Source organism: Ilyonectria robusta (assembly GCF_021365365.1).
Source record: "Ilyonectria robusta strain PMI_751 chromosome Unknown BGZ61scaffold_3, whole genome shotgun sequence".
Taxonomy (NCBI): Eukaryota; Fungi; Ascomycota; class Sordariomycetes; order Hypocreales; family Nectriaceae; genus Ilyonectria; species Ilyonectria robusta.
The window spans coordinates 317,603-329,747 of NW_025764437.1; the positions used below are offsets into that span (position 1 = coordinate 317,603).

General features: G+C 55.5%; 7 protein-coding genes across 7 annotated transcripts; 5 read left to right on the forward strand and 2 right to left on the reverse strand.

Moving 5' to 3' along the window:
• Nucleotides 1-914: 914 nt before the first annotated feature.
• On the forward strand, nucleotides 915-1,608 carry BGZ61DRAFT_343553 (protein CGI121; the record flags this gene model as incomplete). The annotated part of the gene is made up of 3 exons (XM_046239609.1): nucleotides 915-1,067; nucleotides 1,121-1,243; nucleotides 1,291-1,608. The coding sequence occupies 3 exons, from the start codon at nucleotides 915-917 to the stop codon at nucleotides 1,606-1,608; spliced, it is 594 nt and encodes a 197-aa protein (XP_046109120.1).
• Nucleotides 1,609-1,873: 265 nt separating this feature from the next.
• Nucleotides 1,874-3,393, reverse strand: BGZ61DRAFT_341913 (FAD-linked oxidoreductase-like protein; the record flags this gene model as incomplete). Its single annotated transcript, XM_046239466.1, has 2 exons — nucleotides 1,874-2,693; nucleotides 2,741-3,393. The coding sequence occupies 2 exons, from the start codon at nucleotides 3,391-3,393 to the stop codon at nucleotides 1,874-1,876; spliced, it is 1,473 nt and encodes a 490-aa protein (XP_046109121.1).
• Nucleotides 3,394-4,612: 1,219 nt separating this feature from the next.
• Nucleotides 4,613-5,377, reverse strand: BGZ61DRAFT_342417 (uncharacterized protein; the record flags this gene model as incomplete). Its single annotated transcript, XM_046239501.1, has 2 exons — nucleotides 4,613-4,806; nucleotides 4,966-5,377. The coding sequence occupies 2 exons, from the start codon at nucleotides 5,375-5,377 to the stop codon at nucleotides 4,613-4,615; spliced, it is 606 nt and encodes a 201-aa protein (XP_046109122.1).
• A 540-nt stretch (nucleotides 5,378-5,917) lies between these two features.
• Nucleotides 5,918-6,390, forward strand: BGZ61DRAFT_473075 (uncharacterized protein; the record flags this gene model as incomplete). The annotated part of the gene is made up of 2 exons (XM_046248414.1): nucleotides 5,918-5,920; nucleotides 5,986-6,390. The coding sequence occupies 2 exons, from the start codon at nucleotides 5,918-5,920 to the stop codon at nucleotides 6,388-6,390; spliced, it is 408 nt and encodes a 135-aa protein (XP_046109123.1).
• Nucleotides 6,391-7,131: 741 nt separating this feature from the next.
• BGZ61DRAFT_584358 (uncharacterized protein) lies at nucleotides 7,132-8,838 on the forward strand (the record flags this gene model as incomplete). The annotated part of the gene is made up of 3 exons (XM_046256359.1): nucleotides 7,132-7,381; nucleotides 7,435-7,450; nucleotides 7,518-8,838. 3 exons carry the CDS (start codon nucleotides 7,132-7,134, stop codon nucleotides 8,740-8,742), a joined length of 1,491 nt encoding a protein of 496 aa, XP_046109124.1. The 3' UTR covers nucleotides 8,743-8,838.
• Nucleotides 8,839-9,284: 446 nt separating this feature from the next.
• On the forward strand, nucleotides 9,285-11,366 carry BGZ61DRAFT_442405 (uncharacterized protein). Its single transcript, XM_046244726.1, has one exon. It carries the CDS (start codon nucleotides 9,413-9,415, stop codon nucleotides 11,135-11,137), a length of 1,725 nt encoding a protein of 574 aa, XP_046109125.1. The 5' UTR covers nucleotides 9,285-9,412; the 3' UTR covers nucleotides 11,138-11,366.
• Nucleotides 11,367-11,629: 263 nt separating this feature from the next.
• Nucleotides 11,630-12,024, forward strand: BGZ61DRAFT_473078 (uncharacterized protein; the record flags this gene model as incomplete). The annotated part of the gene is made up of 2 exons (XM_046248415.1): nucleotides 11,630-11,931; nucleotides 11,976-12,024. 2 exons carry the CDS (start codon nucleotides 11,630-11,632, stop codon nucleotides 12,022-12,024), a joined length of 351 nt encoding a protein of 116 aa, XP_046109126.1.
• Nucleotides 12,025-12,145: the final 121 nt, after the last annotated feature.

Genomic DNA, 12,145 nt, shown 5'->3' on the forward strand with positions numbered 1-12,145 from the left:
GACGAGTACGGCCACGTATGTTTCCACATGACTAGTCCCAAGGAAGAAGCCCTAAAAGCCGAATAGATACTGTCACTGTCCCAATGTCTGGAGAGAACAATGTGACCCGCCTGGCCCGATTTCCAGGCACACGGCACCATTTGTGCTGACCCGACCCTGTGGATGGATGGTGCATGCCATGGTGCAGCTCAGCCCTACCTCCCCTTCGCCTATAGCACACCTTGGCACACCTTAGCACACCTCGCTGCGCATTTTAATTACTTGCGTTGCCGACTACCGACGCAGATCGCGTTCCCGTGTTCCCGTGCCTGGAAACCTTGGGCCGCGTCTAGTTGAAAGCTTCCTAACAAAGGCCTCACGCCCTGTCCAGATGGCCGGGTGAGCCGTAAGATCCGGTAAATGTCTCTGATGAATCGCCTTGAAGTGTTGACCCGGTCTCGACTCTGAGAATGTGGGCTTGGTCTGAGGTTGGCTTGATGAGTACCTGGCTGCGATAGAGACTAGTTAGTGACTGCTGCCAAATAATACCTCATCGTTACCATGCCAGCCTTATCTCTACCAGCCGAGTTGTCGCATTAATTAGAGACCTGCATTTCAGCCCGACATCAGCTTCGGTTGACAGACCAGGGTACCACGAGGCCTGTCAGCCTCCATCTCGTACAGTGTCGAGCATGTCAGTTGACTGTGCGACATGCCCCGCCAAAGCCTCCACCATGATCTTACCCCTCCACACCATGACCTGCACAACCACTCTACATCTCGATTTGCGACAATCGACAACGACCGACGACAAGCGAGCGCGCAGTCACGACACTTTCCAGCACCCTGAACTGCCGTCGCCTTCTCCGAGGATCCACTGCTTCTATCGGCATTCTAGCTCCGACTGCGCTCCGAGTTGCGCTGGCGACCAAACCATGTCTCTCGAAACTATCACCCTCGAGCATCTCCCCTCCTCATACAAGGTCCACGCCGTTCTCTTCCGTGACGTCAAGAACGCGCCGTTCCTGCATCAGCAACTTCTCTCAAGGAACGGGGATTTCGAGTACGGTCTCGTCGATGCCTCTATCGTTAGTTCCGACCAAGCACTAGCCACGGAACAAGGTCTCAGATAATTCTATAGGTTGTGTCACGACTTCAACTTCTCTCGGCTGTATTTAAGGCAGCGGTCAACGCAGTAAATGGCACGCTCAAGACCCCCAATGTCCACTCGGAGGTTGTGGTAGCTCTCAACTCGTCTAGCAATGTACGACACCCCACTGTCAAGCCACCCTGAGCTGATTGATGTCCCAGATTACCGAGTCATACCGCCGCTTCGGTATTTCCCCGTCCACAAAAGACCTCATCGCTATCAAAATCACATTCCCGGCCGAAGACGGTACTCCGCCCCTCAACAGCGAGCAGATCTGGGAACACTTGAAAGCCAATGTCGAAGGCGAAGCTTTGGATCTCACAGACGACAACATTTCCGCCGTGACGGACCTTGCCAAAGTGCGCAAGTACTACAAGCTCAACGGTCTTAAATGGCTTGACGATATTAGAGATGAGAAGCTGAAGCAGAAGGAGATGGAAATGTTGGTCATGGGGGGGATGGCCTTGCGCGGAGTATGAACCGGCACACCTAACCAAGGCGCTGGAAATTCAAGTAAAAGATCAAAGAATAGATCAGGGACAGTCAGGACCAAGAGGGCAAATCAAGGGCAAATGGGTCAAATGGGTCAAACCAGGCCAGATCAGGCCAATTCAAGGAACAACGTAAGCCTTGTCTTCATCTATGCATCCTGCTCTACTATATGATCTAAATCACCAGACTCCCAGAATCGCTACCCATGATGGAATTCATTATCATCAATGCCTTTTTCCTTTTTGTCTTTAATCACGCCATACCGACCACGCTCTTACACCGTCGGACCAACTCGGTCCACATGGCGTCTCGGCTGTCCCGCGTTCGCTGCACGGCGTCCTTGTTCTCCTGCGCCCGACGGAGCAGGTACTTCATGCACTCGCCGGTCGTTCCCCAGACCAGGTACTTGTAGGCGGGCAGAGCCGGCGCCTTGTGGCCCTTTTCCTCGCGCGCGGCCTGGCCAGCCTCGACCAGCTCGCAGCTCACCTCGTCGGCCATGCCCTGGAGTTGGGCAAACGAGACGTCCGACTTGGCCGTCCCGGCATCGCAGATGGCGCGGGCACGGCGCACCGACTCTGCGTTGTGCGAGGCAATCATCAGGCTGGAAGGCGGGTACACGCCCTCGCCCTTGACGCTGCTGCTCCACTGGCGCGTCAGGACGCTGGCGGCGAGCTTGTCATAGCACACGTCGGTGTCCTCCTTGGTGTCGTGGAAGAGGTGGCGGGGATCGGAGCCCAGGTAGGCACCGCGGACCAGCTTGACGCCCAGCGAGAACTTGTCCTTTTGCGCCAGAGCAAGGTGCTTGGAGAGCACCTCGGGGGCGCACTTCTTGTACGCCTGGTAGGTGCCGTATATGACGGGGTCGTTGACGCCGCTGTTGTACTTGCGGGCGAACTCGATGGTCCAGTCGTCGATGCCGTCCTGGAGCATGTCCTGCTCGGCGTCGAACAGCAGCCGCACGCCGCGCTGCTGGGCGAGCTGGCAGATGTCATCGATGGACTTGTAGAGAGTGGGAGAGGCGGCGAGGCGGGCCTTGAGCTGGCCGAGAGCTAGGCTGCCGGCACCTGTGAACCTGGGTGATGTTAGTTTGAGCTAGCAATGGGCATGGAATGTTCTTACTTGAGCGCAACGTAGTCGCCGGGCTGGACCAGGCGGACTGTCTCCAGCGTGCCCTCGGCCCAGGGGCGAATCTCGTTGTCGATGGCCTCCTTGGTCTCCTTGGTAGGGTCGCCCAGGGCCTTGGCCTGGTCGCTAGTCAAGACGACCTCCTTGGCGTAGCACAGAATGACGCCGGTGAAGCCAATGTTCTTGAGGCCGGAAATGGTTTGGCGAACCTCGGGGGCGTTTTCGCCAGCGCAGAACTGGGCGTAAAAGGTCTTTTTGAGGAAGAAGCGCAAAAGGGGATTCTTGTCTGGGTTGAGGACGGGGTTCGACGAGTTGGCCAGCAGGGCCATGATGCGCAGCGACGGCGGCAGCAGGATGGGCGACGACGACACGACGGTCGTGGCCAGCGAGCGCAGCACCATGGTCAGCGAGAGGACGGCCAGCGGCGCGCGGCCGGTGCCCATGGTGGGAGGGAGGGGGTCCGGGATGGGGTGGTCTGCGATGGTGGAGGTGCGCTTTTGCGACGAGTGGATGCGGCGGCGTGAGGGTGTCGCGAGGCAGGGCCGCAGTCTGAGGATGGAGATGGAGGCGGGTGAGGAGCCGATGATGTTGTAAGGGGAGGCGGCCAAGCGGAGGGGCCGGCACCCTCGGCCACGGGCCAAGCTCATTTTGGAGGTTATGAGAGAGTGAGAGAGATGTGAGAGAGTTGTAGGGAAGTGTGTTTGTGTTTATCTGGGTATGTGGTGTGTTGTGTGGTGTGGTGTGTGGTGTGGTGGTGTTGTGGTGGTGTTGTGTATATAAGCTGGGAGTGATGACGTTGATAAGTGAAGCTATCGTCTCTAGGGAGAGTGAGGAATGGACGAGCTTAGATAGATATCAAAGATAACCACGATAGAGCATGCACACTACACACCAGCCAACGGGGACGTCCTTATATCTGTATCTCTTGCGTCTCTATCATCCGGGTAACGGGCAACGGCCAAGCTCGGTGGCGCCGCTATCAGAGCAGCCAATTCATCGCTCCTCCACTCGTCGCCTCTCCGGTCTCCGCCTCCGCTAAGCCGCACGCACCCAAGCAATTGAATCAGTAAGCCAGACGCTTTTCCCCGCCTCCCGCAAGGGCCACCGCAATGGCCGACGCCAAACGATCGCGTGTGATGCTAAGGGGAGGGATTCCAGCACCTAATTGAGCTTATCGCCGTCACGTGGCCACCCTGGCAAGTAGAAGCGGGCTACTGGGGCGTTGGTGTGAGGGCCGAGTGTAGCCGTCGTGGGGGATTGAGACCTGGTCTCGAGATAACCCCCGAATTGACTCCCCCCACAGCGCAGAAATCAGCAATGAACCACTGAGGAAAGGAATGCAGGTGGTGATTGGGTTGTTGTGCATTGAGCCGGAGACTTCTCTCGGCCGGTTGCAGGCGTTGTAGTCCGATTGCGCAGCCTGCAGATGCCATCATGTCACCACGTTGATGATTGACGAGTGACGGAGAGCGACGGTGGCATGGTACTGGCATTGGCATTCGACATTGGGGTAGGGGTGCGCTGTGGAGATTTGTAGTTCCGTTGCAGTGTCCATCCTGCAGCTCGTCAGACAACACCTTGCGGCTGATTGCTCCCGGCAGATGCTCACGACTCGCTGTGCCGAGATGGAGATGGGGCTCTGCGCTGGACCGGGCCACTGCGCTGGACCTGGGCCGAACTCGACTAGACAGGGACCCTCAGCATGACCCGTTTAATGGTCCGCCGCCGGCCGCCGGGATTGCTTTACACAAGACAAATAAAAGTAGGGCCACCGCGCGCAGCGTATCGTGCGGTCACTTGAGCGCGGATGGCATCGGCGCGGGTGCGAGATGCGTCTGGCCTCAGTCTCCACCGCCGCCGACCACTTCACACCGCTGGTTGGCTGTCGAGGGCGTCTTTGTGGGACGCAGCCGTCCGTCCACTACGGCGCTTGATAAAATCGACGTAACCGATCGGTCTGCCTCGGGCTAAGCCCACGAGGTCCTGGACGCCGCCATACGCAAGCCCAAACATGAGGCCCAGTCTGGCCGTCCGCGCTGCTGCTGTCATAGAGAGCCGATCTGGATGCGACGCCGAGTATCGGCGCTTGTTAGCAATGGTCCACTTGCATGCAATATCTACCCGTTGCTTTCCACTCCGGTATCTAGAACGTAGCCCTAGAACGGAGCAGGACAGGAAGAAAGGAACCGAACCAAACCGAGAACAGCAACATCACTTACGCCAAAGGGAAAATGCTCCTGCAACCGTCAAAGTCGCAATTGTCGTTGAAAACATGTCGCTAGACCCACGGCACCTGTCCACAGTACTCTCCAGTGACAATGCCACCAAAGTCCAGAAGCTCGTCTTAAAGGCCATGCGGAAGCCCTCACGGATACCGCCCTGCATGGCGTGGTAGTTTTTGGACTTGTGATAAAAGTACCAGCCAGCCGTCGAGTCGGGCATCTTGTGAGCGTGCTCAGCTCGGAACCGCAGTTGCGCCATCTGGCCGCCCTGCGTGGCGCCGAGCCCGAGTCCCAGCAGCGCCGACGAGATGGTGCCCATCATGAGCCGGGTCGGCGTCGCGATGGACAACCGTGGGAAAGCATCATGCGGGAACGCTTCTGGAGCATCCGCCGGGGCATGCACCGTCATCGTGGCAGTGAGAGCCGGGCCGGTCGGGGTAGGGGGAGAGTCGGTTGTTGCGGGCATCGTGGACGGGTGTTCGGACAGCTTCGGTGGGGGCCTGGTCACGCGGGCGTCCAGGGCAGGTCGTTTTGCGTCGAGCCAGGGAGTTGACGCCGGAGATGCGGTGGCCAGCGAGATTCGGACGTCGCGGGTGGTTGAGCTCGTAATATATTGCTGGTCGAGCTGGGAGCTGTGTCCATGTGAAAAGCTGCAGTCTTTCGATATCGGAACAGTGTGGTAACGTAGACACACGGTCCATTCACACGGCCCATGTCTACCTACAGAAGCTGGGATCGACTCTCTTTACGTTGCATGAACTGGCTCAATTCATGGCACATATCTAGGCTTAACTTGAGGATAATTATTCATAAGCCTGATTTGAAACCGAGTTCTGGGTCATTTCACTGTCCTCCTCTACGCGCTATCACGTGATCTCGCGAACAACTCTTCGCGAGTGTGCCCCTCCAAGCCCAGGGTGCGGCATCATCAAGCACACATATCGTCAAGATGGTACGAACAAACTGGAATCAACCCCTCGGCTATTAATTAACTTACAATTGGCTGACGTGATATAGTCTGAGCTCGACGACACCCACATCTCGGTGCGCTTCAGGCACGGCATTCACACCATCTACCTCTTTGTCGACGCTCTTGCGCCCTTCAGCGCCATCACAACCCAGCTTCTGGAGACATTGCAAGAGAGATACCCCGGCGGCTTGACAACGTCGATTGCACCTCCCAAGACCACGCCTGTCCCCGAGGCAACCGATGCCGTCGTTGCCTATGGAGTTCTCACCGTCCCCAACGACCCGACGCGGGGTTGGAAGAAGCTGAACCACAAAAATGGCGAGAGCACGCCGACGAAGCTGGGCTTGAAGAATAACAGCCTGGTCGCATTTGCGTTTGTGGAGGATGAGGATGACGAGGCTGAGTTTGAGGTGGAGTGGCCTCGAGAGGATGAGGACATGTATGAGCAGTGAGGGTCTTGTACATGTTAATTGGTCTATAAAGAGACGTTTTAATCCAAGTTGGCAGCGGTTGGAGAACTCAGGTCATAATGGGCATTTTATTCTGACATGGAGAGGGGCCTTTGCATCTTCGCTGGCGTCAGTTGCTGTGAACGCACTGAGACATGTCTGCCGATTTCACTCGAGTCATAGAGACCTTGATGGATGCATCGACCTGGGGGATAAAATAGAAGTCAGTTCAACTTGACTAAAATGCAACATAAGCACACCCCCTGGAAATGAGATTATTCGTCCTGGGATTATAGAAAGAATACAAGTGTTGGTGTTGGCTGGCCACGTTTTGGGCCTACAGTTGAGCCCCGTTTTCTGGTCGGAAGTACCTGCACAAGGGACCACAGCCTCACAGGTATCTCGCACAGTACTGTGAACTCAGCGACAACACCGAGATGCGCCCTCGCCCTCGCCGACTCTCCCATGAAGGTGACCGAGCCTAGATAACGAGCAAGCGCTGCTTGCAACGGGCTTACGGAGGCATTCAAAGCCCAGCCATTCCAGCAAGCCGCTGGCTAACGCCCCCCGGGCTGCCCTGCTGATTAGGCTGTCCCAGCCACGAGGCGGCCCCGAGGCGCCCAGGTAGCAAGACAAGCAACTCTGCTCTCTTTTTGGACTTGGGTTATTGCTACGCCATGTTGGTTGTTGGTTGGATGTCCCCCTAAAACCAGTTCGTAGGCCGTTCAGTCCACTCTCCACATCATGGGCGACGTGCCAGAAAGGCGCGAGAGGATTTTCGCATTCGCCAAATTCAACCTCGATGCACTTCTTTCTCTTGCTACACAACTTCGAGGCGGCCGGCCATGCACCGCAGACGTGTCAAAGAGACCGAAAGCCGGAAGTTTGAATTGGGTCATCTTCATCACCTTTGACGATGGGATTGAATGGGTCTTTCGCTCCCCGCGCCGTAGCATGAGCATCAAAACCGAATCTCATTACAAGATGACCATCAGTGAGCTTCTACCTTGAAGTATCTTGGGAAGCACAGCTCGGTCCCGGTCCCAGAAGTCTACTCCTTCAGGTTAGCTAACAGATATACGGTATACCGTCTTTGCCATTGTTTCTGATGACTGACTTGTCAAAACTAGTGGCTCTCACGACAGCGAGATTGGGGTGCCTTATATTCTCATGAGCAAGGCCTCCGGCCGCGCCCTTTCCGAGTACGACTGGTCCGAGGCATTTCGAATACCGGGCTATACGCTGCGGATCCCACTCCTGCCCCTGGCAGACCCGGACCGAGAGAAGATAATGGGCCAACTCGGAAGCATCATGTCGTTACTGTCGGAGATTCATTTTGACAAGATTGGGTCATTATTCGAAGCCGAAGACGGTAGCAGCGACTGCTCTGTTGGCGAGTGCCTGAACCCATCGCTCCTCTGGGAAAAGAGGGATACGCTTGAAGGCATCGACCGAGGTCCCTTTGACCAAGAGAGCCAGTACTTGAGCTCTCTGATATCAGCGTTTGTGTCTCACGCCAAAGAGCTTCGACTCAGCCCCCACAACTTTTTTGCGCCGATCCCTGATGCTTTCGAGTACCGTGACTGGGCCAGTTACAAAGCAGCAGTAGACAGGTGGCAAGATTTTTACCTGCTTGGGGAGGGAGCCGAAGGCAGAAAAAATCGCCTATCATACTGTCTCGCCGGCGAGTTCCTGCGCGAGATGATCCCTTCTCTTACCTCTCACGCCTCTCAGAGTCGGGGATTTGTCCCTTGCCACCCCGACCTTCACAGCGGCAATATATTTGTGGATGAAAACTTCAACGTGACATCCATCATCGATTGGGGTTCCGCGTGCGCAGGCCCTCTATCCGAGCTGCTCGCCACTCCGGGCCTCAGCGGCTCAACCTCACCACCGGGAGAATCGCTTGTTGCTGCCTTCAGAGCAGGCTTCGGGCAGGGAGGCAAAACGATCGAACCAGAGCTGTGGGTGAAAGGTGAGATGATGTGGCGTTTCTCTCGGTTGGTGCGACTGCTCTCTACCCAAGATTACACGCTCTTTAAAAGGTTGTTCGAGCTCGCGCACGAGGACGGATCTGACGATATTCCCCGGACGTTTCACGAGAGGAGCATGCAAGAGCATGGGAGAAAACTGCTGGCTAAGTTGCAGGAGGATGCCGAGAGGGACGAATCTGAGGGGGACGAATCTGAGGAGGACGAGTCTGAGGAGGAGGAAGACGGTCTTAAGATGGAGACTGAGAGGAGTGCCGTTGCGAGAAAGCTGATGCTGATGTCGGAAATGAATCCGAATTTTGTGGCGGACAAGAGGTTGTGGCGATGGCTTGGGGATGCACTGGACAAGACAGACTCTGAATAGCTCGCTTCTCAGTCCACGGAGGTTTGATAGACATATCTAGGCGAATATACCCCTGCATAAACGTGGCTGAGGAAGATTTCTGCGAAGCATATGCACAAGAGTCTAATTTGAACCAAGTAGAGAGTCTGGAACGAAAATTCAGTCAAACATTGAAACCACGACCCTCATTAGCTCCATCAGTGTTCTGACCTTCACAGAGCACGAAACTCATGGGATATTCTACCAGACAGCTTATTTTAGAAAGACTTGGAATTGGCGACAGATATATGTTAGTGCTGCCAGTTTTGAACCAAGAACATAACAGTTCTAAAAGCCAGTCTCAAACGTAGGAATTATCCAACGCAAATTAACTATTTAAATTAATTCTACTAGTATAAATAATTAAATATTACTTGAACAAGAGTCAACTCAATACTCATCCCTCATCCTGTATAGACGTTGGAACAAGAACATCTGGCGCCTGACTAAGCGGGTGGGTCATGCCCCTGCACGGTTTGACGGTCAAGCCTGACGCGTTAAGGGTCCTCGGATTACAGGGGTATTTTGACGATTGCTTCACTCAACCCCTTTCCCACTCTTCTTCTCTTCTCCTTTGTCGCCACTTAATCCCCAAAGTCCCACGACTCCTCTCGAATCCTGCTGTCGGCGTGTTGCACATGCAGTCGGCTACATGTCAGTCGTGGCCTTCCTCCGCCATGGCCTGCGCCTAGTGGTGCCGCTGGCGGTCGCCATCACCATCTACTTGTACCTGTTCCCCATCTTCCAGGGCTGCGCATTCCCCATCGAGTCGGGTTCCAGCCAGGATGCCTACGATTTGACCAAGAAGCTGCATTGGCCTGCGTCGAGGACGAACTTGACCGCAGAGGACCGCGCAAAGCTGGCTCCCTTTCGACTCCTTGCCCTCGGCGATCCGCAGCTCGAAGGCGACACTTCCATCCCGACAAACTACCTCGGCACTTTCCCTCACGTCAAGAGCATCGCCAGACATATCACGTTCCAGACCAGACACGACTCCCTTCGAGAACGAGTCCGTCGGATTGTGCATGACCTCGTCGACGTCGTTTTCGAAGACGTCTTCTACTTCCTCGAGTCCCAGCGCAAGCGATTCGACCTGTTCGGAAACGACTTTTACCTCGCGCACATATACCGTACGCTTCACTGGTGGTCTGTGCCGACGCACGTTACTGTTCTTGGTGACCTTCTCGGGAGCCAGTGGATTGACGATGCCGAGTTCAAAAGGCGGAGCCGTCGGTTCTGGGACAGATCCTTCAAGGGAGCCGAGAGGCTGCCGGACGAGCTGGCGAAATTCCCTACAAAAGAGTACACACTGTCGGGCATGTTGGACGGGAGCGAAGAAGAAAAGGTCTGGGCCAAGCGACTACTGAATGTGGTCGGGAATCACGACGTCGGATATGCTGGTGACCTGACCGAGGAGCGTCTGGAGAGATTTGAGCGCGAGTTTGGCAAGGTCAATTATGAGCTCCGCTTCGAGCTCCCCGTCACTGCCGAAAAGCAGGCCACCATCTATGACGCCGACTCCAACCCCGACTCGAGCCGCGTCAGCCCGGAACTCAGGATCGTGGTTGTCAACGACATGAACTTGGACACTCCCGCCAACTCCAGCGTTCTCCAGGACTCCACCTACAACTTTATCAACAACGTCATCCAGACGTCCAGCTCCGTGAATTACCAAGGGCACTTTACCATTATCCTGACCCACATCCCGCTGTACAAAGAGGCCGGGATATGTGTCGATGCCCCCTTCTTCGACTTCTACTCTCAGTCGGAAGGAAGCGGTTTGAAGGAGCAGAACCAGCTGAGCGCCGACGCCAGCAAAGGCTTCCTCGAAGGAATGTGGGGAATGAGCGCGCGAACAACTGCCGCTGGCGGTGGTCGCGGCCGGCCGGGCGTCATGCTCAACGGACACGATCACGAAGGATGTGATACGTACCACTTCATCAACCAAACAAACGGCACGGATCCGGCCGACCGCTCCTGGGAGGTGGCGCGATGGGCCGACGCACAAGCCAAGGGCATCTTCGGAAGCGAGGGCATCCCGGGCCGACGCGAAATCACCGTCCGCAGCATGATGGGCGACTTTGGCGGCAACGCCGGCCTGCTCAGCCTGTGGTTCGACCACGAGGCGTGGGAGTGGCGGTTCGAGTACGCCGAGTGTCCGCTGGGCACGCAGCACTTCTGGTGGTTTGTACACATTGTGGATTTTATTGTACTATTATGGGTGGTTGCGTACGCTGTTGCCACGGTGCTTGTTGGGTCTGGCGTTGATGTTGATACCAAGTTTTACCACGGCGTGTCTTGTGCTTACAACTATGTGGTGGGACGCCAGGTGAATGCGCCTGCGGTGAATGGGAAGCCTCGGCACGGGACGCAATAATTGGATAGAGGAAAGGACTTGTATAATTTTGCATATGGGAGGCTAGCATGTTGTTGGCTCTGGACGTGTTATGGAATATGATTTAGTATAGAAGACATGATGTTGTTTAACTTGATGAATGGGCGAGGATTCACTTCAGCATAACTGAGACTTTGTCGACTTGAGCATTGCGCATTCTACATTCCGATGCTATGCTGGAGTGCACCGCGTGCTATCTCGCCTGCTGGATCTTTGTACAACTGTTGCCTTGTCGCTCTCGTACCACAAGCTGCCAGTGCTGCATGACACGGATTGCTTCCACCATGTTTGCCGATTTGCAGCATGGAGAAATCCTACAACGGCGATGGATGCGAACAACAAGCCGGTTGCCTAGAGGACTTTTGTGAGGCTCACAAGGCTCAAGTGCGACGGGGAGGGTATTTAAGCCGTCGACCGGATATGCCATGAATGGCTGAGTCTCATCTTGTTAACACCTCTCGCAATTTATTCGCCATGCCCTGCCTCCGCTTCCTCGTCCTCGTCATCATGACAACCCTCACAGCAGCCGCTCCTTCAAACGACGAAGTCAACAAACCCGACGACCAATGGCTCCTCAGCGACACGACCACGTCCGCCCCAATGACCACCGACTACCGCACCATGCCGCCGGGGACGTACACGGAGACCAGGACGGACGGGTCGGTGCTGGTCATAATTGTGACGATGCCAGCGCAGACGGAGACTTCGCTGCCTCCCATGCCGACGTGCGATATTGCGTGCGATTGCTCGAGGATCGAGGACAAGGAAAGCGACGAGTACGTTATTGTTCGTATATTGGTGCTTGACTTACACCGGATAGGTTTTATCAGTGCGTTACAAACCCAAACTGCAGGTTTTGTCAACCTTGAGCCAGTTTACTCAAGCTACCCGACAAACTGACCTTGCAACTGCTCTCCTTCCTGTCCTCAGTTCATGTAAGTGACAGGGTCACGGAACTAGACATGATTGTGTTGTTGTTTTGTTTGTCGT

Excerpts from the sequence above, each read along its gene's own strand:
- BGZ61DRAFT_442405 (XM_046244726.1), top strand. The coding sequence starts at position 9,413 with ATGTCAGTCGTGGCCTTCCTCCGCCATGGCCTGCGCCTAGTGGTGCCG.